This window comes from Macaca fascicularis, chromosome 11 (genome assembly GCF_037993035.2).
Source record: "Macaca fascicularis isolate 582-1 chromosome 11, T2T-MFA8v1.1".
Lineage (NCBI taxonomy): Eukaryota > Metazoa > Chordata > Mammalia > Primates > Cercopithecidae > Macaca > Macaca fascicularis.
In genome coordinates, this window is record NC_088385.1 from 46,067,230 (window position 1) to 46,092,288 (window position 25,059).

General features: G+C 34.9%; 1 protein-coding gene across 6 annotated transcripts in view; it reads right to left on the bottom strand.

Moving 5' to 3' along the window:
* Nucleotides 1-18,522, bottom strand: part of ABCD2 (ATP binding cassette subfamily D member 2) — a 65,283-nt gene extending 46,761 nt beyond the window's left edge. For 4 of the 6 annotated variants that reach the window (XM_065524025.2, XM_045365017.3, XM_065524026.2 and 1 more), the window contains exons 1-5: nt 17,393-18,522; nt 15,685-15,865; nt 6,481-6,596; nt 3,648-3,816; nt 2,802-2,896 (exon numbers count right to left, since the gene is read on the bottom strand). In XM_065524025.2, the coding sequence (XP_065380097.1) occupies nt 2,802-2,896; nt 3,648-3,816; nt 6,481-6,596; nt 15,685-15,865; nt 17,393-18,331 (1,500 nt within the window). In that variant the 5' untranslated portion in view covers nt 18,332-18,522. The remainder of the gene's footprint in view (nt 1-2,801; nt 2,897-3,647; nt 3,817-6,480; nt 6,597-15,684; nt 15,866-17,392) is intronic. The other 2 variants (XM_074006597.1, XM_065524027.2) reach the window with 1 other exon arrangement.
* Nucleotides 18,523-25,059: the final 6,537 nt, after the last annotated feature.

Below are 25,059 nucleotides of genomic sequence, written 5' to 3' on the forward strand. Positions count from 1 at the left end.
TTGAATTAAATTTACATTGAATTCAAATACAACTGAAAATTAACTGCAGTTAATAGCTACAAATCACAGTTATCCAAGGAGTCAGCTGGGTTGTTTAGTTTTATACTTCAGCCGCCTGAAATGCTACAAAAATCACAAAAGCCCATAATCAGAGAGAGAAGATGATTCAAATTCTGCTTTATTCACAGATGGAGGAAATACCTTTAACAAACCAAGGATAGAGGAAAGAAAGAGGATTGTATTTTAGTCTCATGTCTAGGGATGAATTAAAACACACACATATAGAACATTACGTATATATGAATAATATATATATAATATTCATAAATAAAACAGAGGTTATTTATTTATTATTTATTGGATGATTCCGTTTATTTTCTCTTATTATTGACATTTAAACTGTTAAATTTCATGAGTTCCCATTCCACATAATAGGATGAAGAAGTTGTCTTATTACGGTATTTAAAGGGTATAGTGAAGAACAAGCAATAGAAACACCATTTAAAATTTATATTTACTTCTACCAAGAGCAAACGAAATTTTATAATCAGTGATACCCAAAAAATAAATATCAGAAATTTACAGGATGGCTGTAGATCTAGCTTTGTTTAGAATGGACACCAATATTCAAGTATCAATAATGTAGAATATATTATACTGAAACTCAAAAATGAAAGAGTATTATATTGCTAGCATACCAAGAAAATCTCAGGAAGAAGCTAGAAAAAATTAATTTGTTATCTGCCTGTGCTCTTCCACTAGAGAAAAAGCTTCCACTAGAGAAAAGTTAAATTTTGTAGAAGCGTAAATATTTTCCAAATGATTTTTTAAAAACATATATACCGTGGTGAAAAGCACATTGGCAAAATATTTTAATAAGGCCATTCTCTATTAGGAATTCTAAGAAATTTAACACATTTTGAGGGGTAATTGGAGACTTTCTACATTAATATTAATATTTTCTCAGCATAAAGTTCTCTGATGCTTAGAATTCTTTTGTCTCACACTCACTAACTTTTCTTCTGCAAATAATTTTTAAACTTTTAAAAATTCATATATATATTTATTTATTTTTTGAGACTGAGTCTTATTCTGTCTCAGGCTGGAGTACAGTGGCATGATCTTGGCTCACTACAACCTCTGCTTCCTGGGTTCAAGCGATTCTTGTGCCTCAGACTCCTGAGTAGCTGGGATTACAGGTGCCTGCCACAATGCCCGGCTAATTTTTGTGTTTTTAGCAGAGACAGGGTTTTACCATGTTGGCCAGGCTGGTCTTGAACTCCTGACCTCAGCTGATCTGCCCACCTCAGCCTCTCAAAGTGCTGAGATTACAGGCATGAGCCACCATGCCTGGCCTGCAAATGATTTTTTAATCCTGAAGGCTAACAAAGGTATGAGATCCTTTCCTCTAGAAACTTATTTTTCAATCTATGGAGAGGATACAGAACTTCCTATTATATTTTAGGTACCTGAGAATTTAAATATAATTCTCTGAGTTAGAAATAAGTAATTATGAAGAAAGTGTACTTTACTAACACATATCTTTGTACAACTTCAAATCTTCTAAGATACTTTCACTAGATTGAGTATTTTTAGTTTAGTTCATTTTATATAAAAGAAACTTCTCTATATTTTTCTGCAGAAAGAGTGTGATATGCCCACACTAATGTAGTTAGTAAGCAAAGCTCAAGACACATACACTATTTATTTAATAAATAGAGCAACAAGAGTTGATATTATAAAACCTATCCTGACCAAAAAAAAACCCTCTCTATAAAATCATAAACTATAAACTGTGAAACCATTAATAAATAGTTAAATATGTATGCCATTAGTACCTAATTGGTACTTGTGTTCAGATCCTAGTAATTAGACCACCCTATAGGTCTACACATGGAAAAATAAAGTCTGACCAAATTGCAGCTAAAATACAATTTCTTTAAATTTACTGACACAGGATTTTACCCTGTTTGATGCTACTCATCCTCTCCTTTCAACTCTCAGTAACCCAAAACATTTGCAAATACATCTTTAATAATTAAACCTTGACTAAAGTCCATACTAAAATCATTAATTAGCATATGTTTGTCATGTTTGCAATTATTTTATCAAGTCAAATCATTTCTTTGTTTGAACCTAGCTCAACTTGCTATATTATAGTCATTAATACTTGTCAGCAAATTATTTTGTGCTTCAATCCCAAAATGTGTGTTTGAATTTTATAATGCCTTAAGTCAGAGACTCAGGTTTATTGGATGCTTTTACTTTTTAGTTTTTGTAATCAGTACACAAGAATAAGAAATTATTGTCAACAGAATTAAAAACTAAATTCCAATCCATAGATCTTCTGATTATAATTGTACATTAGTACATGTAATTTATTTTAAAAATTTAAGTCACAGAATGTATATTGACAAAATTAAACTTGCTAATGACATCTATTCATATTTTAGTAAATATATTACAGTATAGGCTTTTTAAAAAGTAATTTCTATAGGGCAAAAAATGAAAATTTATTTCCAGATACAAATTTCTGATGAAATTTCCTATTGTTCCCCAAAATTACCTTGTGCACTATAATTTTGATTTTCGACCTGGCAATAAAGCAGTAGAAATCAAATTTCTCTTTTCTCTCTGCTTTCTGAGGGGTAACTGCTTCTGTAATTGAGCCACTGTGCATACCTTTCTTGATTTCCCCTTTCCAAATGCTCCTCCAAGTATTTAACATAAGGTACATGAATTCTGAGTTGTTTGTATTAGTGTGATGGCAACAATCAGAAGATTCTTGAATATCATCTTACTTTGAAGTTTAGCCTGGAAGCCACCACTTCTCCTGCTGGTGTAATTATGGGAACATTTTCACAAATAATTCCATGATCCACATCGATAACTTTTCCTGTAATTAAGAAAAAGTGTAAGATACAAACATTATCATGGGTTTCTGATTAAATAACTTAAATTATAATGCAGTCTAACAGGTAATTTCAATCATAAAGATAATTCACAGTAGTAAATTACATAAACAAATGTAAATACAGATATCCAGACCTGAGGCAAGGTTTAATGTAATGCAAATTTGTACATATTGACACATCTACTTGGAATATCTTTCTGAGAAACATTATTTTATAATAATCGAATGTCAACATCATTACAATAGCAAAGCTATACAATCTGAAATAACCCAGCCCTAATTTTGACACTCTATTTCCCTAAATTAACATTTCTATAGAAAAAAAAACACAGTGCTGCAAAAAAGGGAATTACGACAGAGAATAACGCAATTAAAAAAAATATGTAACCAAACAAGTTTAGAAACAGTATTATGAAGAACAACATGACATTAGATCGAATTCTATTTGTTAGTTGAATTTTAAAAGCAAATGATTCATTATGCCATATGTTCAGTTTCCAAAAATAATTTGGAAATTTGTGTCCTAAATAAAAGTAGCATAACACTGTGTTTTTGTGGTAATATCAGTCACCACCCCTCAAATTGCAACACTTATATTAGGGATTGCTGTTTAAATAATGTTGGTTATTTAAATGTTGGTTCCTTGTAACTACTAAAAGCTATCTTCTTAAACTTTGGTTCTGTTGATAAACACTTACATGTAGGAAAATACAAAAGCACTTGAGTTTAATACCTTTAATTGCCAATGTGTCACTGAGCGGTAATTCTACATTAACTCCATTCTTGCTATGGCTTTCAGACTCTTGAATGACAGCAGTTCTCTTATAAATGCCTCTTTTTACTTCATCAAAGACCCAAAACATATTGTACACTCGAGCAGTGTAGCCTGCTAATTCAGTTACCTGAAAGCAATGCAGAGAGATAAAATAGAGTTACTAGACCCAAGACAATAAATAAATAAATATGTAATCATATAAGTTTCTTGACTTAATGTTGAAGATCCTATCGTATTATACATGAGATATATAATACATCTGAAAACTAAAACAAATGACAGTACAAGAGAGCACTATAACACCATAACATGTTTGATTGAAATTATAAAACATAATACACAGATTTTAGAATATTAATGAGAGTTAAGGATCATTCAGTCAAATTTCTGATTTGGCCTCTGTTTACATGATGAAATTCATTTCCAATAAATTAAAAATTTTGTGGAAAGCTTAAGGTCATTCAATGAAATTATAATCTTTTATTTTTTGTATCTTTTTTCTATTTAAAATAGAAGATTTTAAGTAGGAGAAAAGTACCTTTTGTCCTATTATGAAATGAATGTTTCCAAGCCAAATTGATTGTCAAAATTACTATATTTGGAAGGATACCAATATTGAGAGCAAGCTCAATGAAAAGCTTCAAATCCTTTTCAGTATAATTCCCAGAATCCAGCTTCTTTTGAAGCCAACATGATTTATATGCCCAAAGAAAAACATTAAATATATTCTTTTTTTCTAGGTAAGATTATAAGATGAGCTAAATCTCTACTTTAGTCCACAAAGCTCAATGGAATGGTGTCTTGTTCCTATTCTTTCAGCTGTTTACTTTGGTTAACCTACTGCTGTTTTTCTATTAAAAGAACACCTTGTTATCAGGGTACTGTGAAAGGTGACTCATTTCTTATCAAGAACATGTGTCTCAATGAAAAAGAATGCACAAGAACTAAGGATAGTTCTTGCACAAGAATGCACAAGAATAATCAAGACATCTCAGAAATAAATATTTCTTAATAAATTGCAGAATACAACAATGTCGACATTTGTGTAAAATTTCTGTGTATGCAAAACGTAAGCAGTAAATGTGTAGGTATTATTATTAAAAGCCTTCTACCACACATCTCTACTGAGAGATCTGTAATTACACTATTATTTCATTTCTGTATGTTAATGTTATAGCTATTTAAATGATTTCTAATGTTATCTAGAAGAACCTCTTAGTTGCCAAGTGGAGGAAAACAAATTTAAAGATTAACAAAATATGGATTCAAGTGAAACCTGGGCAAATATAAATATTTGCATAGAAAAGAATTCCAAAACCACAAGTAGAGGTCAATTCAAGAAAGGCAGGAGGCAATGAATCAGTGGACCATGATGGAGTGTGAAGACAGCAGAAGTGTCTGAAAAAAACTAAGAATGTGCCGGTAGACAAATTACTTTGGGGTACAAGACAGGGAATTTGTCTTAGAACCCTAACTCTACAAAGGAAACTTGGTCCCTCTGGTGCTAGCAGAGAAGACATGGTGGGTGCTTTCATGTGCCGTCACAGCAGTACAAGAATTTTTAGAAGTGAACATTTTATGATTAAAAGTCAATTCAAGCAAAATAAGGCAAAATGCAATAATTTGTTGAGTTGGAGACAGTTTAGAAAAACTAATTGATATCATTTCTCTAACTTAGATAGCACAATGTTTTAATGTGCAATAAACAAAATCTTGATTTGTCATTTAATTTTAATATTAAGTAATTTATTACATCAACAAATCTATCCCAAAGACTGTCTCCAGATTATCAACATTACTATTTGAACTTTTTAAAAAAATTGAGTTGCTTGCTAGCCCTTTGTAACTCTTTTATATAGTTTATTCAAGGCTGACTTAATATGCAGCTAAATTTATAATGATGTTCTAGAATTTATATTAATATGATAGCCGTAAGAGTAATTGGTAGTGAGAATAACTTTTATGGGAAGATTATATAATATCTGAATTAAATTAAGTAATTTTAACGTTGGTCCTGTGGTATCTGCAGGTCTTATTATTATTTTGTCAACAAATATTTATTAACCATATACAGTATTGCAAGTATGAAAATGGATATTAGGAATGTAAAGATGAGTAAGACAGTTCCTGCTTCAAGGAGCTGAGTGGTGTGATGCAGGCAATATAGACAGTTATAATGTGATGAAACATCAGATATACACTGAGATGGACACAAAAGAGGAAGACTCAAACTCTGCAGAAGGAATGCGGAATGGTAAGAAGGTATTACCCATTTAACAAAGGAAAGGTAAAAGCTTGCAAGATATATAAGAAATGTTATTAGCTAACATTTATTGAGTGTTTAATATGTGCTGTTTTAAATATTCTACATGTATCAGCTCACAACAACCCCACAAGTCAGTGTTATCATTATCCCCATTTTATAGATGAAGAAACAGAGACACAGACACGTTAGGGAACTTGAGCTAAGGTCACATAATTTGTAAATACTGGAGCAAAAACGAAAATTTAGGCACTCTGCCTCCGGAGTTCATACCTAAGGGTTTCTTTACAATGTAAAACAAAGATAACATACTATAGAGAGACAAAGAGAAGTAACAATTGATAGTATAAAAACAAAGGATATTAGCAGCACTACACTGGGGAGTTGCTGCCCTTAATCTTGATTATACTCAGCAATTTTGGCAGAGAAAAGATATGTTTCAAAATACTAAGTATACTGGTAATTGACATTTTGCTTGATTTTCATAAATTTTATTTTAATCGAATTGACAATAAGAAATGCAAGTACCTCTTTGTATGAAGACATAATCCTTTCAATAGCATCAGCTCCAGAGGCCAGTAAATTTCGAGCAGTGGTAAAGGCTTCTGTCCGTTCACTAACCATGACTTGCTTTTGGCCATCCTCTAGATATAAAAGCAAATTACAAAACTATTGAGTTTTTTTTTTAGTAACTTAATGTTTTATATTATACAAACTAAATTGTGGCTAAAACAACCACATATTAATTTTTCGTTAGTAGTAGCAATTTTCTAGAAATATAATGAATCATTGAAAATTCAGTGTTTGGGCCAGGTGCAGTGGCTCACGCCTGTAATCCCAGCACTTTGAGAGGCCTAGGTGGGCGGATCACGTGAGGTCAGGAATTCGAGACTAGCCTGGCCAATATGGTGAAACCCTGTCTCTTCTAAAAATACAAAATAAGCCAGATGTGGTGGCGTGTGCTTGTAGTCCCAGCTCCTTGGGAGGCTGAGGCAGGAGGATCACTTGAACCTGGGAGGTGGAGGTTGCAGCCAGCCGAGATCATGCCACTGGACTCCAGCCTGGGCCACAGAGTGAGACCCTGTCTCAAAAGAGGGAAGGGAAGGGAAGGGAGGGGGAAGGGAGGGGGAAGGGAGGGGGAAGGGAGGGGGAAGGGAGGGGGAAGGGAGGGGAGGGGAAGGGAAGGGAAGGGAAGGGAAGGGGAAAAGAAAGGAAGAGAGAGGAGCAGAGAGGAGAGGAGAGAAATAACAGTGTTTGTATCAGATTTTGTTTAAAGTTCCTCTTGTTTTATTACTTTTCCAAAATGAGACTTGGTACAAATAAATCAAAAGGAACTAAGACTATTTTCATTTAGCATTCTTTCAACCCTTTCCATATTGGACTCCCTGCCCTGAGGAGGGTGCAATAAAGTACTACTGGGCAAACTGGCGTGGTGGCTCATGCCAGTAGTCCTGGCACTCTGGGAGTCCGAGGCAGGCAGATCACTTGAGGCCAGGAGTTTGAGACCAGCCTGGTCAACACGGTGAAACCCTATCTCTACTGAAAAAACGAAAATTAGCCGGGCGTGATGGCAGATCCCCGTAATCCCAGCTCCTTGGGAGGCTGAGGTACAAGAATTGCTTGAACCTGGGAGGCAAAGGTTGCAGTGAGCAGAGATCACGCCACTACACTCCAACCTGGGTGACAGAGAGAGACGCTGCCTCAAAAATAAAATAAAATAAAATAAAATAAAATAAAATAAAATACCTACTGGGCAATAAAATAGTATTGATCTGGTAATTAAATATTAATACTACTAACTAATAAGCAAATACTTGTGGTGTGGTTTCTTTAATAGAAATGTAAATTAGCTGATTCTCATAATATAGTCTCTGTCTACCTTTCTCAACCATCCTTCACCCTATGCTCCAGCAGCACCCCATACATGACATACTCTGTTAATCCTCTGGCATTTGTATATGTGATTTCTTTGGACTTTAATATATTTTCCTTCCTTTCTTGCTTAACTTTTTCTCCTTCTTTAAGAGTTAACACTTTACTAAAGGTTTTCCTAGGAATCCTTGTCTCTTTCAGTGAACTTTAATTTCTTCGAAAGTCAAGACTGTGTGTTTTATTCTTTTTTCCTAGTATTCAGCATAGTGTCTAACACATAGTACTCCTTAATGTGTATTGAATGGATGGATGAGTAGATGGATGGATGGATGGATGGATGGATGGATGGATGGATGGATGGATGGATGAACATCCAAAATTACTGTCAATGGAGAATTATGGTTAACAGCTAGGAATTAGACTAGGTCTGAATCTAGGCTTTATTCCTCATGAGCAAGTAGTAAGGTAAGTAGGCAAGACACTTCTCCACACCTATTTTCTCACCTGTAAAATGAGGTACATAACTATCTCAAACAGCTCTATCTCTTAGGGTTCTAAGGGTTATTGGTGAAAACCAAATAAAGTGCTAGTCTAATACGTGGCCCACAGTAAGTGCTCTAAATATCAGCAGTTATTATTTTTTCTAGTTGTCGTTGCTAGTATTGTATATCCACTCAATTTTTGTTTTAGTATTCAAAATTACATTCTCCAGGTTGTTACTTTAATCTTTTTATCACTTTGATTCTCTAGCTGGTCTTTCTATAGATTATCTTCAAATTTCCAAGCTAGATATTATAAATTAAGGAAGAAAGTAGCAGTGATATAGATAGCCCCATGCCCATTTTGATATTTAGTTCACTCTAATTTATCTCAAAGGATTTCAGTGCAAATATATATTTTATGCCTTGTTGTAATTATCAGATATTTTTACTTTTTTTGCACATAGACAGCTCAACTTATTTTGAAAGGGATACCTGCACAACATAAGGTAAAATTCACCCAGCAAGTATTTACTGGACACCTAGACGTGCAAGAAATTAGGCAAGATACTGCAGGACACAACAGGAAGAAATGTGATTTTCAGATTTTATTTTCCCGAGGGGGCTTATAGCTTGGTAGAAGAGAGATGTCAAATTCCTAAACAATTATGTAGTGAAGTCTGGATAAGTTAATGCAAGGTGTTTGGAGAGGGCAAAAATTATTACTTGCTGCAAGAGACAGAAAATGCTTCATGGAGGAGTAGATTTTGAGAGACGTCTTGAAGATGGCATACAATTTTAATAGATTAAAAGTACCGCGTAGGCAATGGCACAGAGAAGGGACATGTCAAGTAATGCTAATTGAATGACAAATTGGTTAAGTTTACAGTATGAGTTGATGTCAAGCACTGATTTCATGGACTATCAGAAGCACCATGAGTTAATGGAGATGTTTTACCATAGTCCAATGTGTCCTCTCCTAGCCCTACTGATAATCACTGCTCTAGAGAACTACTGTTAGTCCCCTTGAAGTTAATTAGTTAGTTTGCCTAAAGAAGGAAAACAAAAAGGCTCATGAGCATTGGTATAAGGGAGAAGCGAAAGATGTGATTACATAAATAGACTGGGAACAGACTACAGATATTCTTAAAGACATGTAAATGTGTGATAAAATTTAGATAGCCACAAAAAGAGTACCGAAATAGTAAATTGCTAAATCAGTTAAAATGCTAAGAATAGTTTTGGCTCATAGAAAATCCAGCTGACAATCTAAAATAATTATGGAATTTTATGAATTTGGGTTAAAAGGGATTTGAATAGTAGTTTTCATCGACAGCCTCTGTTAAGAGGAAAAGACATTTGCACAGATGGACTGGCGTTTCATATGGCATGATAATTTCTGTCTTGCTTTGGCAGATTAATGCCTATTGGGTCTTCTTCGTGTTTTTAGCAATAAAATAACAAAAACTTCCTCCAGATTTTATGTGGCTTTTTATTCTACTAGTTCTTCTTTGGCAGGTACTGTGAGAGTATTGCCAGTAGTATTTTGTCAGGCACCCAACAGCCAATTGCCTGACCTCTAGGACAGGGCCAGATTCCTTAGTGTCAGAGATATAAATCCATGACCTAAAATACTAAGCAGTTTTTATTCTAGGTCAATACATTCTTTTTGTCTTCACTAAATATTTTTTTAGCTATTTTGTCAAAAGTTCCTCATTTAAGGATTTCATATTTAACACGATACCTGTTCATTTTACTGCTACTTTTGAGCTCTGATAGTAACAAGTGCATATTAAAAATTGGTCACATGTCTTGTTATTTCACAGAAAAAACGGGGAAGAATTTTAAACTTAAGGTATGCCTTATATATTTATCATAAACCTTGGAACTATACATCACAAAGAGTGAAGCCTAATGTAAATTATGAACTTTGGTTAATAAGAAATAAATATTGGTTCATCAGTTGTAATGAAAGTTCCACACTAATACAAGATATAAGGCATTGGGGAAACTATGGGGATCTCGAGAGGGTATTTAGGACCACTGTACCTACTGATCAATTTTTGTAAACTTAAAACCTATCTAAAGAAATAAGGTATATTATTTTTAAAAAATAAAAAGTAAGTTTATTCTTCTACTTTTTTCAAACTTATCATCTGAGTTTATTTCTCTTCATTATCTTTCTCTTTGTCATCTTGACAAATCTTGACAAAATTTACAACCTGCGCCTATCCTCCACCACATATAAACATCCATTCTAAATGATTGAAGATTTGAATATGAAATGAAAAACCAAGGAAATTTCTAGAAGATACAATAAGGAATGTCTTTATTATGTTGAGTTAGGCAAATATTTCTTAAATAGGACATAAAATCACTAACCATAAAGAAAATTATTGATGAATTAAGCTATATTAAAAGTATGAATTTCTATTAGACACCATTAAGAGAGTAAAAAGGCAAGATGTAGAATGGGAAAATATATTTGAGATTAAGTGTGTGTGTGCGTGTGTGTGTGTGTGTGTGTGTGGTGTGCATGTATATTATATATCCAACAAACGACTCATTACATAATACATAAAAACTTTTACAAATCAATATGAAAAAACTGATAAACCAATGTAAAAATGAGCAAAAGACTTACAGGCACATCATAACAAAGGCTATCCAAATGTCCAATGAATAAATAAAAGTACTCAAACTCATTAGTCATTAGAGAAATGCAAACTAAGACCACAGTGAAGTACCACTATACACTCATGAGAATGTCTAAAACGAAAAAGCCAGACAAAGATGATGTGGAGGAACTAGAACCCTTACACACTGCTGTTGGGAATGTAAATTGAAAGAACTTTTTTTGGAAAACTTTACAAAATCTGCTAAAGCTGAACCTATGCATAGGCTGTAATCTAGCAGTTCTACTTCTAGTTAAGTACCCACAGATATGTATATATACACCAAAAGATATGGACAAAAATGCTCTTAGCAGCACTATTATTAATACGCACCAAACTGGATACAATCTAATGTCTACTAACAACAGAATGGTTAAATAAAATGGTATAGTCATACAATGGGATACTATATAGCAATGAGAATAAATATACTATGGTTATACTTGGTAACACTGATGAAGCCCATAAGCATAATACTGGGTGAAAGAAGCTAGTCATAAAAGAGTATGTATTACATAATACTATTTATGTAATTTTCAAACTAGCAAATACTACTTGGTAGTGAGAAGGTCAGTATACTTTGTGACAACTCATTAACTGGTACACTAATGATTATGCCCATATTGGCATATATACTGTACTTTAAACAATTATAGTCACTTATATGCATACCTAATTAGAGTTTTAAAGTATGCCTTTGATATGTATTGATAATACTGCTATGTTCATTGGTCAAAAAGAGTACAATTATATCCAAATTGGCCCACAATAAAAAATAATATTTCAATGATTTGGCATTGGAATGAGAGACAATAATGCAGCAGAAGCTGAAGCTATGGATATAATCTTATTGGTAGTACATTTTAGGAATAAACGCATTCACTAATGCTACTAGAGTGTATGCAGTGTCTTTCAGTTACTCCTGATATTCTACTTCACACTCACAGATCACAAACATGTGGACATTACTGGCAGTGCTAGTAGCTTAGACGTTCTTTTTTCCTGCTCGTTAGGTGTGTGTGATAAGATATTGACAGAGGAACCTCATAGCTTTCACTGGCCTCCTTGCCCAGAACAGCTTTTGATATCAAGAGAAGAAAGGCAGCCTACTAATGTTAAAGAATTGAGGTTGTAGACCTCAGGTAACTATTTTCTTCACATAATTTCAGTCATTCTCTTAATGCTAAGTAAATAAAGGGGTGGTAGTCTTTTAAAATAATGTAATAGAAATTCTACATAACTAACTACTTCAATGCCTCTTTGCCAACCATTTGGTCCCATGATTAATCTGCCTCAAGCTTACCCACGTTCCTTACAGAGTAAGTTCCAATGTAGCTAATATGGTGGCAGTATGATGCAGTAGAAAAAAGCAGTGCGTCTGGAGTTACAGAACGCCCTCCATCCTTAGGGCTTCCGCTAACTACCTGTGTGACTTTAGGCAAAGCTGGGGCTCTAGACCAGATGGCCTTTAAACTCCTCTTTTGATGTGAAAATGTCATGTTCTATATGTAATTTTATTATGAGAATTCAAATACAAATATAATCCTGTCCTTACCATAAGATTTCACTTAAAGTTTTAGGTGGATAGTACAGCAAATCTGCTATAGAATTATTTTTCCTTTCCCTTCCAACAAAAATTGTGCAGGTTCTTCCTATCTCCATTTTCACTTCTGAATTCCTAATCCACTTTCAAACTTGCTCCTTTAAACTACAGCAATGATCATATTAGCAAACATCTATTGAATATATGTGAGCCAGGCCTTGTTCTAAGTTTTACATATCTGATCTTATCTAATGCTTGTAACAACCCTGCTATCATTTCTCCTATTTCGGAAATGTGAAAATTGAAGGACAAAAGATTACATGATTTGCCCAGGGTCACAGTCTAGAAAGCAAAAAAGCCAGCGTAAGATCCAAGAAATCTGACTCAGGAGCCACAGGGTAAGAATATGATAAATATTAACAGTTGCTTCTGCCTAGGTTCTTATTTAGCCAAGGACTGTTTCAAAGCACATTAAGTATGTTACATGTAATTTCATAAAAATTTTGAAAGATGTGTATAATTATCTCTATACTTAAGATAGAAAACTGATGTACATAAAGTGTATGTAACTTTCCCAGAAAGGATAACTATTAAATAGCAGAGCCAACATTTGAAGAGCAACCTTCTTTTTTCTTTATTCTATTCCCTTTTGTCCCCCCTCTACTTCACATTTTCCCCTTGCCATTTCTTCCTGACTCACCTATTTTTCCACCTTTTTTTTTTTTTTTTTTTTTTTTTTTTTTTTTTTGCCTTAAAATATATAGCATCATGCACTTTAACGTAAGGGACAACTAAATGACTGAAGATTAGATTAGAATACATGGCATGTAATTTCAAGAACTAAAACCTTAAAGATATACTATTATCTTTAAAAAATTATTTTGGCTGAGTAAAGTCACTTGGTATTTTCATGTGTTAAGTCTTTGTATGATGAATGTATTTGGTAAATATATACATATATCTGCAAACATTACAAGCACAGATAGTAATCCTGAATATTACAGATTTTGAAGAACATTCTCAGTATTCTGTCATATGAATTCATTTTCCTGTCTATGAAATTCTTACATTACTTTTCTCTATACAAAAATTTTCTTTTGAAAGAAGCTTTAAAAAATACTTTGCTTCACTTGCCTCAATGAGGTTATTATATTTCAATCTAAAATTTTAATGTTTCTTTAATTTACCATGGTATTTTCAGGATTTGTAGGATTTATTTTTAAATATATTATTACATCTTGTTAAATAAGCTTGTTAGATTCTTTCTATACATTGTTTACTTTTTACTGGTCTCTGTGGGATTAATTTGTCACCACTTAATAGCTGCATTTTTGTTGTTCTATGCTGAATACTCCTGGGTTTTCTAATAACACCGGTGTGTCCAAGCACTGACTAACAAAACGACATCATAATCTTGTCTATAGAGTTTTCTCTAATGTACATTATATATTAAATTTTTTAAATGAGTATTGTTATTTTAAGAAATGACTTTTTAAGTGAATATCTGATAGTTTTGGCTTTTTTTGGTAAAACTAATATTAAAACCATAGATTTTAAAGTGTCTTTCTCTCTAATACTCTTTTGAAAAAGTAATTTTATTTCATTATGAAAGGATTATGTCTAAAATACTATTACTAACAATACCTTTTTCAATATAAACTTTTTAAAATTAAATTATTTTTAGTAAATTTTGAAACATAAAACCATATAAAATTCAATTTTCTCAGTGGTCTACATATACTGTCTATTACACAGTTCAGTTGTGAAGTATAATTGATATATGTATAGCACTTGCCACAGAGAAAGGCTGACAAATACTAACTTACTAAAATGAACATATTTATGTTAAGGATAACTCAACTTTGACAAGTGTTTTTGTAAGCATTAGTTAAAACATTGAAGCACTTTTTCAAAACATTTAGGCATATTGTAATTATTGTTTTTATTAGATCACTTCAAACAAATAGCTATTAATCCTTAATTCTACACAAAATAACTATAAAACAGTATAGATTCTGTAACAATATTCTTAGTTTTCTAGGTAATAATTGTCACCTTTTATTTTCTAGGTAATAATTGTCACCACATATCAAGTATAAAATGTTCTGTACTTCATAAACATTATTCAGTTAAATCCTCACAACAATTCTCTGAAGTAGCCTTTCTGGTTCTCATTTTACAAATGGGGAACTAAGGTATAGAGAGTTTAATCAACTCTAATTAAACAGACTAAGAGGATACAAGTAGGAAGAGGAAGAACCAAAAGTTGAACAAAACTCTATTTCACTACAAAGCCTATGCTTTTGTCTAGCTCCTTAAACACCATGGCCAATTTTAGTCCTGTGATTTTTAAAGAGGGATGTCTTATTTTAGGAAAACAGTAGAAAATACTTCTTCAGTTAATTCTTCTCTGTTCCAACAGATTAAGATCCAAACTCCCATCCAAGGATGATACAACATTTTAACATTGGTTTTTCTTCCTTGCCTTTATCTTTCTTTGTTATTCCAAAGAATGAAAACTGTTATTAAAAACTGTTGAGACAGTGATAGGATAGAATTAGCCAGCTGCAGCTTGACAACCACCATTCCTACAAAACCACCAAATCATGCTGCATAAGAGGTTATCTATGTTATTCACAAGTAGAGGAGCCCTTGTTCCATGGCATTTGAGCATTCCCTGAAGCAATATTCCTGCTTGCCCACTGTAGTCAATTGACTTTTCAAATCACAAAACAGGGCAAATTCAGTTATAGAATATTTATAGACTAAATGTATGGGATGTGTAGAACTAACGTTTATAACACACAAGGAAAGCTTGTGTTATACTCTTTCTGAGGGTAATGACTTATTCTGAGGTTAAGTGTGAACTAGAGAATCATCCTATATTAGGCAATATAATTAAAATTGCTCAAGGTCAACTCCCAGAAACACTGCATCAGAGATCTCTGAAATAGCTCAGAACTGGAAACGTCTTTGAGCCACTGTCTTATTTTTCATACTGCTGGTCTTATTACTGGATGCTGTAAAGTCTGCCATTGTTTTGGACTATTATTAACTAGAATAATGACTATGTACACAGTTTAGCCCACATAAAACTAGCAATGGCACCTTCAAAAGAAATAATGTTAAACATATATTTGAGATTAAGCATAAATGTCATTACCACCATCTGCAAAGCCAGTCGCAGTGATAATAGGTATAGCCACCATAATTAGTCCACTACTGCTCCAAACATACTTCATCAGGAATTGTTCTATCATGATGTACCACAAACGTTTGGATAAAATGAGGTTCATCTGATCCGCTAAAGCTTTGTAACTTTTCTGAAGTTGTTTCATTTCTACCTATAGAGAGGAAAAAGAGTTGAGGACTTTCCTTAAAGACATATACATATTCTTTTTTTTTTTTTTTTTTTTTTTTTTTTTTAGTATGGCATTATCTATGTGTCTTAACAACCAATAAATACAGATTAATACCAGTATTAGTTATTATTTAGTTTTGGTCACATGTGTATTATTTTTAAAAGTTTATGCTACTCAGTGGACATAATGTTGGGTATAAAATACATATAAGTAATTTATAGTTATGATATTTAAATTTTATGCATGAGATGTTAAAACTAAATGATATTAGGTAAGATATGAATAAACAATTGTTAGAGCTTTGTCCTTGTTGATTACACCAAAAATACCTGAAAACGGACACATGACATATATATGTATAGACTCTACTTTTGAACTAACTCACTTTGTTGGATTTTGTCTTTTATGCAAGAAGTCTAAACACACTATAATTTATATCATTGAATTCAATAGTTTAAGAAGAATCACAAATCAATATGATATAATACAATATATGAGGTAATTTTCAAGTGGGAGCAAGAGTCCTAAATTTACTTTAAATATTCTTTTCCAGGTTGCTACTGCTATTAAAAAAGACACTGATAATTACTGATGCTTTAAAAATTAAATAATTCTGCTTGGTGATTGACATGCTGTCTTCAACAGTAGAATACTTTATTTTATTCACCAAGTCATTTAAATTAAGATTGCATTGCCTTTAAAATTTCTGTCTTATTTCGTATTCTGAAGTTACCTTCATACACTATGAGTACGTATAATTGGGCTAATTGTTTTAGGGATCTGCTTAATGTTGAAAATCTTCAATAATTGAAAACATTCTGAAACTCCTTTTGTACTCCTCATTTCTTCTCTAATCTCAGCTTTTTTTTTTCAAAGCTGGACAAAATTTCATTTCACTTCCTCTTTTCATTTTGTCAAAATATAGTGCTGAACATGAACTAAGAGTAGTAGAAATGCCATTTTGTGAGACACTTTCCTATGCTTCTTGGGAATGGGGATGCTCCATATTGATCAGACATGCAAAATTGTTAAAAATGTCTTCTGTAAGAAATCCTGGTTCCCCCCCCTCCTTCGACAACAAAGGAACAACAAAGAATATCATTCTAAATTTTCCATTTCAATGGAAACATGTTTAGTCTTAGTTTCCAAATATATATTTTCTTCTGGTAGGTGCTCTAGGGCCACCTACCAAGTTGGGATTTAAGTTTTAAGAAAACACGTTAGAAATAATTCTGACCATATTTGAGTAACTGAGGCTAAGTAGGCTTTTTCAGAGTGTTGCAAATTTTATTCTCATGACACTTTAGAAAAGTTTGCACCCTATAATTCTTTAACTGGTTACGGTTAAAAGGGGTAATGAAGCATGTATTTTAATACAGGTTTAGATGTCAGAGGAATCTAAGACACTAAAGAAGTGGGTCCATCCACAGGACAACAGATGGTATCTGGCACTGCAGTGGCAGCTTGAACAGTCTCACATTTCACCCATCACCTTAATTTCTATCTTACCTTATGTCCTCTGTAAAAGGCAATTTCTTCTACATTGGCTATAATTCTGGAATGCACATACCGCAAATAGCCTTTTCTATGAGCTTCCTCTGCCACCAGTTTGCCAAATTTGGGAGAACAGGCTTTCAACACTTTAGCAGTGGCATATACCACAAGTCCTGCTAATAGGGTGGGCCCAGTTGGGCTTGCTCCTCTGGATGTAGCAGTTTGAATGAGTGTATAGGAGGTCAGGATTACATCTAAAATAGGTTTGGTCAGATTAGAATACAAGTGAGCCACAGATTGGGAGAACATCATAATATCCTCTGTAAGAGATTGGTCAGGGTTTGCCAGCCTCCCATCCATATTGATCACTTTATAATAAGTCTGATTTGTAAAATAGGTTTCATAGGCATGGTCTACTAGGCGAGTTCTGAAGGCCAAAGCCAATTTGCATTCCAGGTACCTTATTGCACTGTTGACGAAGGTAGCAGGGATGGCAATCATAAGCCACTTGATTAATTTGATGATGAAAGTCCGAGGCTTCTTTTCCACAATGCTTTTCACGATTTTTCCATCCAGACCAGCCACATAGATAGACAGAAAGGTTCTTGAGATTAGAGCCACTGAGTGCAGGCAGAGCCACCCTGTTTCAGTGGTCACAAGTTTTGGAAACAAAATTTTCCGAAGTTCTAGTAGCTGTTTGAAGAAATCTGCATTCACTCCAGGCGAAGGTATTTTACAAACGGTCTCGGTGCAATGCAGTATTTCTGTGTTCTCTGCAGCAGGGTAAGCTGCTTCTTTTTTCTTCCCGTGGCTAGATTGCTTTAAACGCTTGCCAATGATGGGATAGAGGGTTTTCAGAGCATATGCCGCAGCCACCAGGCAGGCAGCCCTCTTAGCAGCACTCGATCTGGTCCATTTCACTCGATCAGCTGCTGCATTTAGCATATGTGTCATTTTCCCAGTTACCCAAACCGGCTTCCAAAAGAATTCGTTTTAAAAGATCATGCTTCACAGAAATCCCCAGCAAATGTTTCAGAAAGTCCTACAGCGTCCCATAGTCTGCAGCGTTTCTCTTCCACTGTTTTGTTTTTAATTTTGTTCTGCTATGACAGATGCAGCAGAGCTCAGACTCCGCTGCATCTACCGGGAATAATTCTCTCAGAAGCTCCAGCTGCACCAAGCTCCTCCCTCCCAGGCCCCTCATTGGCTGTGAGGGCGGTGGGACCTTGGAATCTTAGCAGCTTCCCTTTGAACCTTGAAAATGAGGAGAGAGCAAAACGAATTACATCCTTCCTTAAACAGGAGTTCAGAGAGTTAAATGTCTATTTTTGGAGAGGTCGAATCAGGCCATCTGCTGGCGAACAAAAACCGCTCTAGCTACTGAGCATGCTCAGTGTCACTTAGAAACCCGCAGAAGTTTCAGAATATACATCACTTGGGTAAGATTTCAGTAGCTACGGCAAACAGAAGAGCAAGCAGAAAGGGAGATTTCCAAGCGAACAAAACCGTCTCTAGCTACTGAGCATGTTCAGTGTCACTTAGAAACCCGCAGAAGTTTCAGAATATACATCGCTTCGGTAAGATTTCAGTAGCTACCGCAAACAAGAGCAAGCAGAAAGGGAGATTTCCAAGAGTTTTAACGAGACGAGGAGGGAGAAGGAACCACGGAAATGAGGGAGGAGGGACAAGAGGATCAACATAAAATGAATATGGAAAAAGCATGGAAAGAATCTGAAAGGGATCAGAAAAGAAAGTGATAAGTGGGAGGGACACTGGAGAATGCCAAATATCAAATACAAACACTTGGATCTGTTTTTCCGTCCCCCCACCCCCGGCTTTTTTGGGGGTCTGATTTCACATAAGGTCTCAGAACCTAATAGACAAGTTGTAATTGAGGGTATCCCTTGTAAATAAATAGGATAAAAGTCTTCCGTGTTACGGAAAATAATTATTTGCTATGCCTCTAGACATTCTCCCTTTTTCCCCTCCATCCTACTTGTCCTTATGATAAAAATCTTCCAGCCCCATAACTGGAGATCTGATGTACTTATAATTATTTACAAGGAGGCGACTATTAAGTAAATGAGATCAATGTTTCATTTTTACTACTCCCATGTGTTAGGTAGTTTTTACTTCGAGGGGGGTAGCACTTATAGTCAAAGTTTAACCATTTGGGAATTCAGCTGGTGTTGGATGATGGAAATAACTTCTCTAGGACCTTACTTCATTTTTCAGGAATTCCTTGTCTTTTGCAAGTGTCTTTTTTGTTTGTTTTGTTTAGCTGTAGAGATAATCTACTGGCTACTTCCTATTTCTATTTGGTTATTTGATAAAAACTAAGAGTCTTAAATTTCTTCACATCCATAATGGAGGATTTAAACTGTTCAACAGTCAAGGACAATTCTGCATATTTTAAAAAATGTAAAAAGCTTTTTTTTTGTTTTGTTTTGTTTTTGAGACAGTCTCTCTTTGTCACCCAGGCTGGAGTGCAGTGGCACGATCTTGGCTTACTGCAGCCTCCACCTCCCAGGTTGGTGCCTCAGCAGCCCGAGTAGCTGGGATTACAAGTGTGCGCCACCATACCTGGCTAATTTCTGTAGTTTTAGTAGAGATGGGTCTTGCCATGTTTGCCAGGCTGGTCTCAACCTCCTGGCCTCAAGTGATCCACCTGCCTTAACCTCCCAAAGTGCTTGGATTATAGACGTGGGCCACCACGCCCAGCCAAGAGCATTTTTTAAGTCAAGGCTGAGTATATTTTTGGATATGCAAAAACCACTTTTTTGCTCTCCACTCTCCCCGCCCCCATCTCATTAAAACTCTCGGAAAACTCCCTTTCTGCTTGCTCCTTTGCTTGTGGTATCTACTGAAATCTTACAGAAGTGATGTATATTCTGAAACTTCTGGGGATTTCTAAGTGACACTGAGCATACTCAGTAGCTATAGCCAGTTTTGTTTGCCAGCAGCTGGCCCCCAACATACATACACATTTCCAGTCAATTAGAACCTTAGGAAAATATGCATTAAGCTAGAACAGAAGTTGGCAAATTACAACTGGTGGGCCAAATCTAGCCTGCCACTTAATTTTATATGACCCTTAAGCTAGGAATGATTTTTACATTTTTAAAGTGGTTGAAAATACATCAAAAGAGGAATATTTTGTCCTGTGAAATTTATATAAAATTCTCATTTTTGTGTTTATAAAGAAAGTTTTATTGGAAAACAGTCACACCCATTCATTTATTCTCTGTCTATGGCTTTTTTCAAGCCACAGTGGTGGATGCAACAAAGTCTAAAATAGATACTATTTGGCCCTTTAGAGAAGTTTGCAAACCTCTGTGCTGGAATATAAAATCCATCTCAGCATTAAATGATCTTCATTACTGAGTTTATCACAAATAAAGAACTGTCCTCACTTTTATAAGTAATCATATTTTTAAGTTTTTAAAACTTCTTTCTTATGTAGTTATATTAATTCTGACAGTCATCACATATCTCTTCATTTGTTTGCATTCAATTCAGCAGATTGACTGACACATGAGTGTCAAACTCATGCAAGTTTTTTTGATAACTGGCCATATTAGTAGCACACTCCATCATCCCATTAAGACCTTTTAAGCCTGTCTGTACAGATCATAGTGGTCATGGAAGTTATTGTCAAACTCTTTTCTTCCTAAGCTCTTGGTTTTGTTGTATGCAAGGTAAGGTTGCCTTTCATTTTTGTCACATTTCCTAACAGCTAAACACAAAAGGGTTAGCAGCGACAGGACAGGTTAAAGGCCAGGGTAAACCTAACTGGGGGTGATGGCAGGATGTTGTTAGGCAGAACATGGTACACAGAAGGACGCATGGGTCAGACAGTAGCTGAAAGTTGAGGCAAGTGGTTTGCAATTCATACAACCATATTGGGGAGGAGCACGGCAGTGAGAAATTTAGAAGCAAAGGACACTAGAGATTCAAACAGGACTTAGGTGGAGGTAGGTCAGTTTACCAACTGATAATGAGGTTGTAGTGCAGAAACAAGCTTTTAGCATCTGGAGTGAGAGACTTGTGAGAATGAAGAATTGTTTATCAGGAAAATGATCAAGACAGAAATTTTGTTACCTGAATCATGGTACAAGGAAGGTTGAAAGTGGGTTACTTGAACTGTGGAAAACATCAATGTGAGATTTGATTTGATGTTGAGCCACTTACGTGAAGACCTAACTCTAACCACCTAAATTTCACTCCCACCATTCACCTCACCCTGATCTCAAGGGTAAGAGTTGGTCCTAGTGTCTGAGACTAGGCACAAGCCTTCAGATAAGGAAGAGGAAGGATTCAAGAAGACAGGAAGCTGTATAGGCAATTGAGTCTATATGGCACGTAAGTAAAAATATATGGCATGTAAGTAAAAAACTAAGAATGTCAAGATATTTCTTTCAGTTTTTTCTTTTTCTTTTCTTTCTTTCTTTCTTTTTTTTGGGGGGATGGAGCCTCACTCTGTTGCCAGGCTGGAGTGCAATGGCACAATCTAGGCTCACTGCAACCTCTGCCTCCCAGGTTCAAGTGATTCTCCTGCCTCAGTCTCTCGAGTAGCTGGGATCACAGGTGCCCACCACCATGCCCAGCTAATTTTTGTATTTTTAGTAGAGATGAGGTTTTGTCATATTGACCAGGCTGGTCTCGAACTCCTGACTTCAGGTGATCCACCTGCCTCGGCCTCCCAAAGTGCTGAGATCACAGGCGTGAGCCACAGCGCCTGGCCTTCTTTCAGTTTTTTTCTATTGGCGGTGTGCAATTAAAGCTAAGAGAATGTTAATTTAGTTTGAATTCCAAACTGGGAAAGAAAGAGGAGAAAAAAATCATTTGTTACTGTAGTAAAAAACATATATAGGCCTACTTTCCACACAGACATCTCAACTTTATGTGTGTTTATATGGGAAAATACTGAAATTTTCTTAAGAGGGGAGAAATCGTCTTAGAAAAGATCTTGAGAAACAATGAGAATAATTTTAAAAATCAATAATTCTCAAATCACTGTGCTCTTAAGTGTGACATTCTCACATACACTACCGACATCCATGAAAGAGATGGATTAAATGGAGTTTATAGATATAGAAAATACAAATTAGAGACTATATATGTTTTATGAACTGTAAAACATCAGAAATTATTTTTGTAATAAAAGAATTATATATACATGTATATACAGAAATGTATACATAACATATATATATGTTGCATGTTCAGATTATGAATATCCAGAAAGTAAATAATTTTTAGAAATAGGTAAAGATAAATTGTTAAAGGTTTGAGAATTTTGAATGGATTTCCTTCTCAATAAATGCTTAATAGTATTTCATCTGTGCCATATTGCTTTCTTGAACTGTTTCCTGACCCAAGAGGTTACCTAATTGCTCTACTGGCCCTAAAATAACACAGCGTTGGACTCTCTTATTAGCTATCAGTCATGCTAGCCTTACTCATGGAGGCATAAACAGCATGGAAAATGAGATTTTAGGTCAACATTTCAGCTATTACACATAACTATCTAATACCTGGTTCACAAGGAAATGTCTTTTTCTGTGAAGGAAAACCCAGTAAATATCTTGTCTGAACATGCATCTCATAGGTTACTCTTTCCTTAGCCTAATTCACTGCCTCCTTGTGACTGGAAGGAAAGAAGTGACTCTAGTAAGGGAGAAGAAATGGCCCATTCAGCTCTCAGTTCTAATAAGAACTAGGTATTAGATAGTTATGTGTAATAGCTAAAATGTTGACCTAAAATCTCATTTTCCATGCTGTTTATGCCTCCATGAGTAAGGCTAGCATGACTGATAGCTAATAAGAGAGTCCAACGCTGTGCTATTTTAGGTCCAGTAGAGCAATTTTTATGTATTTTTCTTTTTAATGTTAATGGGTACATAGTAGGTGTATATGTTTATGGGGTACATGAAATATTTTGATACAGGCATATAATACATAATAATCTTTCAGGGAAAATGAAGTATCCATAACTTCAGGCATTTATTATTTCTTTGTGTTATAAACATTCCAATTATTCTCTTTTAGTTAGTTTAAAATGTATGATAAATGTTAACTGTAATCATTCTGTTGTGCTATCAAAACTATATGTTATTCATTCTATCTAAATATATTTTTCAACCCATTAACCATTTCCACTCCCCCAGTCCTCCACTAACCTTCTCAGCTTCGGGTAACCATCACTCTACTCTCTATCTCCATTAGTTCAATTGTTTTAATTTTTGGCACCCACAAATGGAGTGCCAGCTCTCAGTTCTTTACTCAACAACTTGGTCAACCTCTCCTTATGTCCCTTTACTCACAATAAAGAAAAAAAGAGTCAGTTAATCCCTTAGCAAATTATTTCCCCTTTGAGTTAATTTAGTCAATATGTTTTAAAATGTTGAAAGTAGGAAAGGCTAATACACAGGGCCATTGCTCCTCCTTGCCTGTATGGTTTTGTTACTGAAAAAACAACTCCGTGTCAAAGTCTAATATTCTCTGAAATGCTGAATTCACTTGGTCTAATTCAATTTTAGATATACCTTGGTGAATTTTGTCATAAAAATCAGGATTTATGTGATCAAACAAGATGTCTACCTGGGGACATAATCCTATTCTAAATACTATTTTCCAATGACTTAACAAAAAATTGATTACTATATATCAAATTGTGAAATCTTCCCCAGGTTATGTTCTGGAAAAACACATGGCAATTTAAGAAAAATATACTTTGTGCATTTATTTGGAAGAAGAGATGCCTAGTTTCTAACCAAAATATTATAGGACAGCTTGTAAGATAATTGTTTTGTAAGGATATACAAACATAATACAGAAACAAATAGCATAATTCAATTTTTGTTTTGAGATTTTTTTCTTCAGTAAGGATTTTAACATGTTTGGACCTTTACATCTAATTAAGTTTTGATCAAGCTTTTTTTTTTTTTTTTTTTTTTTTTTTTTTTTTTTAGCGGAGTCTGCTCTGTTGCCCAGGTTGGAGTATCTCAACTCACTGCAACCTCTGCCTCCTAGGTTGAAGCGATTCTCCTGCCTCAGACTCCTGAGTAGCTGGGACTACAGGCGTGTCCCACCACGTCCGGGTAATTTTTTGTATCTTTAGTAGAAACGGGGTTTCACCGCGTTAGCTAGGATGGTCTTGATCTCCTGACCTCATGATCTGCCCACCTCGGCCTCCCAAAGCGCTGGGATGACAGGTGTGAGCCACCGCGTCCGGCCTGATCAAGCTCTCTTAGCAACTCAATGCACAGAATGGTAACTTACTACAGTGCTATGTTTCTTATAAACACCTGTTTACGGAGTATTAAAACTGCACGTGAAGAATAAGGAATTTGGGTATGGGGTAATTAATGGGAATGGAAACATCATTTTTAGCGTTAGTGATCCTTAACTGTGTCCTTGCCTTCTTTTTCTTTCTCAAGTCTGGTCTCTGATTCGAAAAAGACGTCAGAGACCTGTCAGAACTAGGTAAAATTATGAAGGAGATATTTTGAAACACGAATCCTGTGGCCCCTGTCAGATAGTTAGGCTTCCATTTATTTAGGCTTGCCTTGCCTCCGCGATGAAAACGTTGTCAGCCAGGCCGGCTGCTTTGCCACAGCGTCCCCTTGCGGCCCTATCAGGACCGGAAGCAACACGCAGAAGCCGCAGAGGCTGTTGGG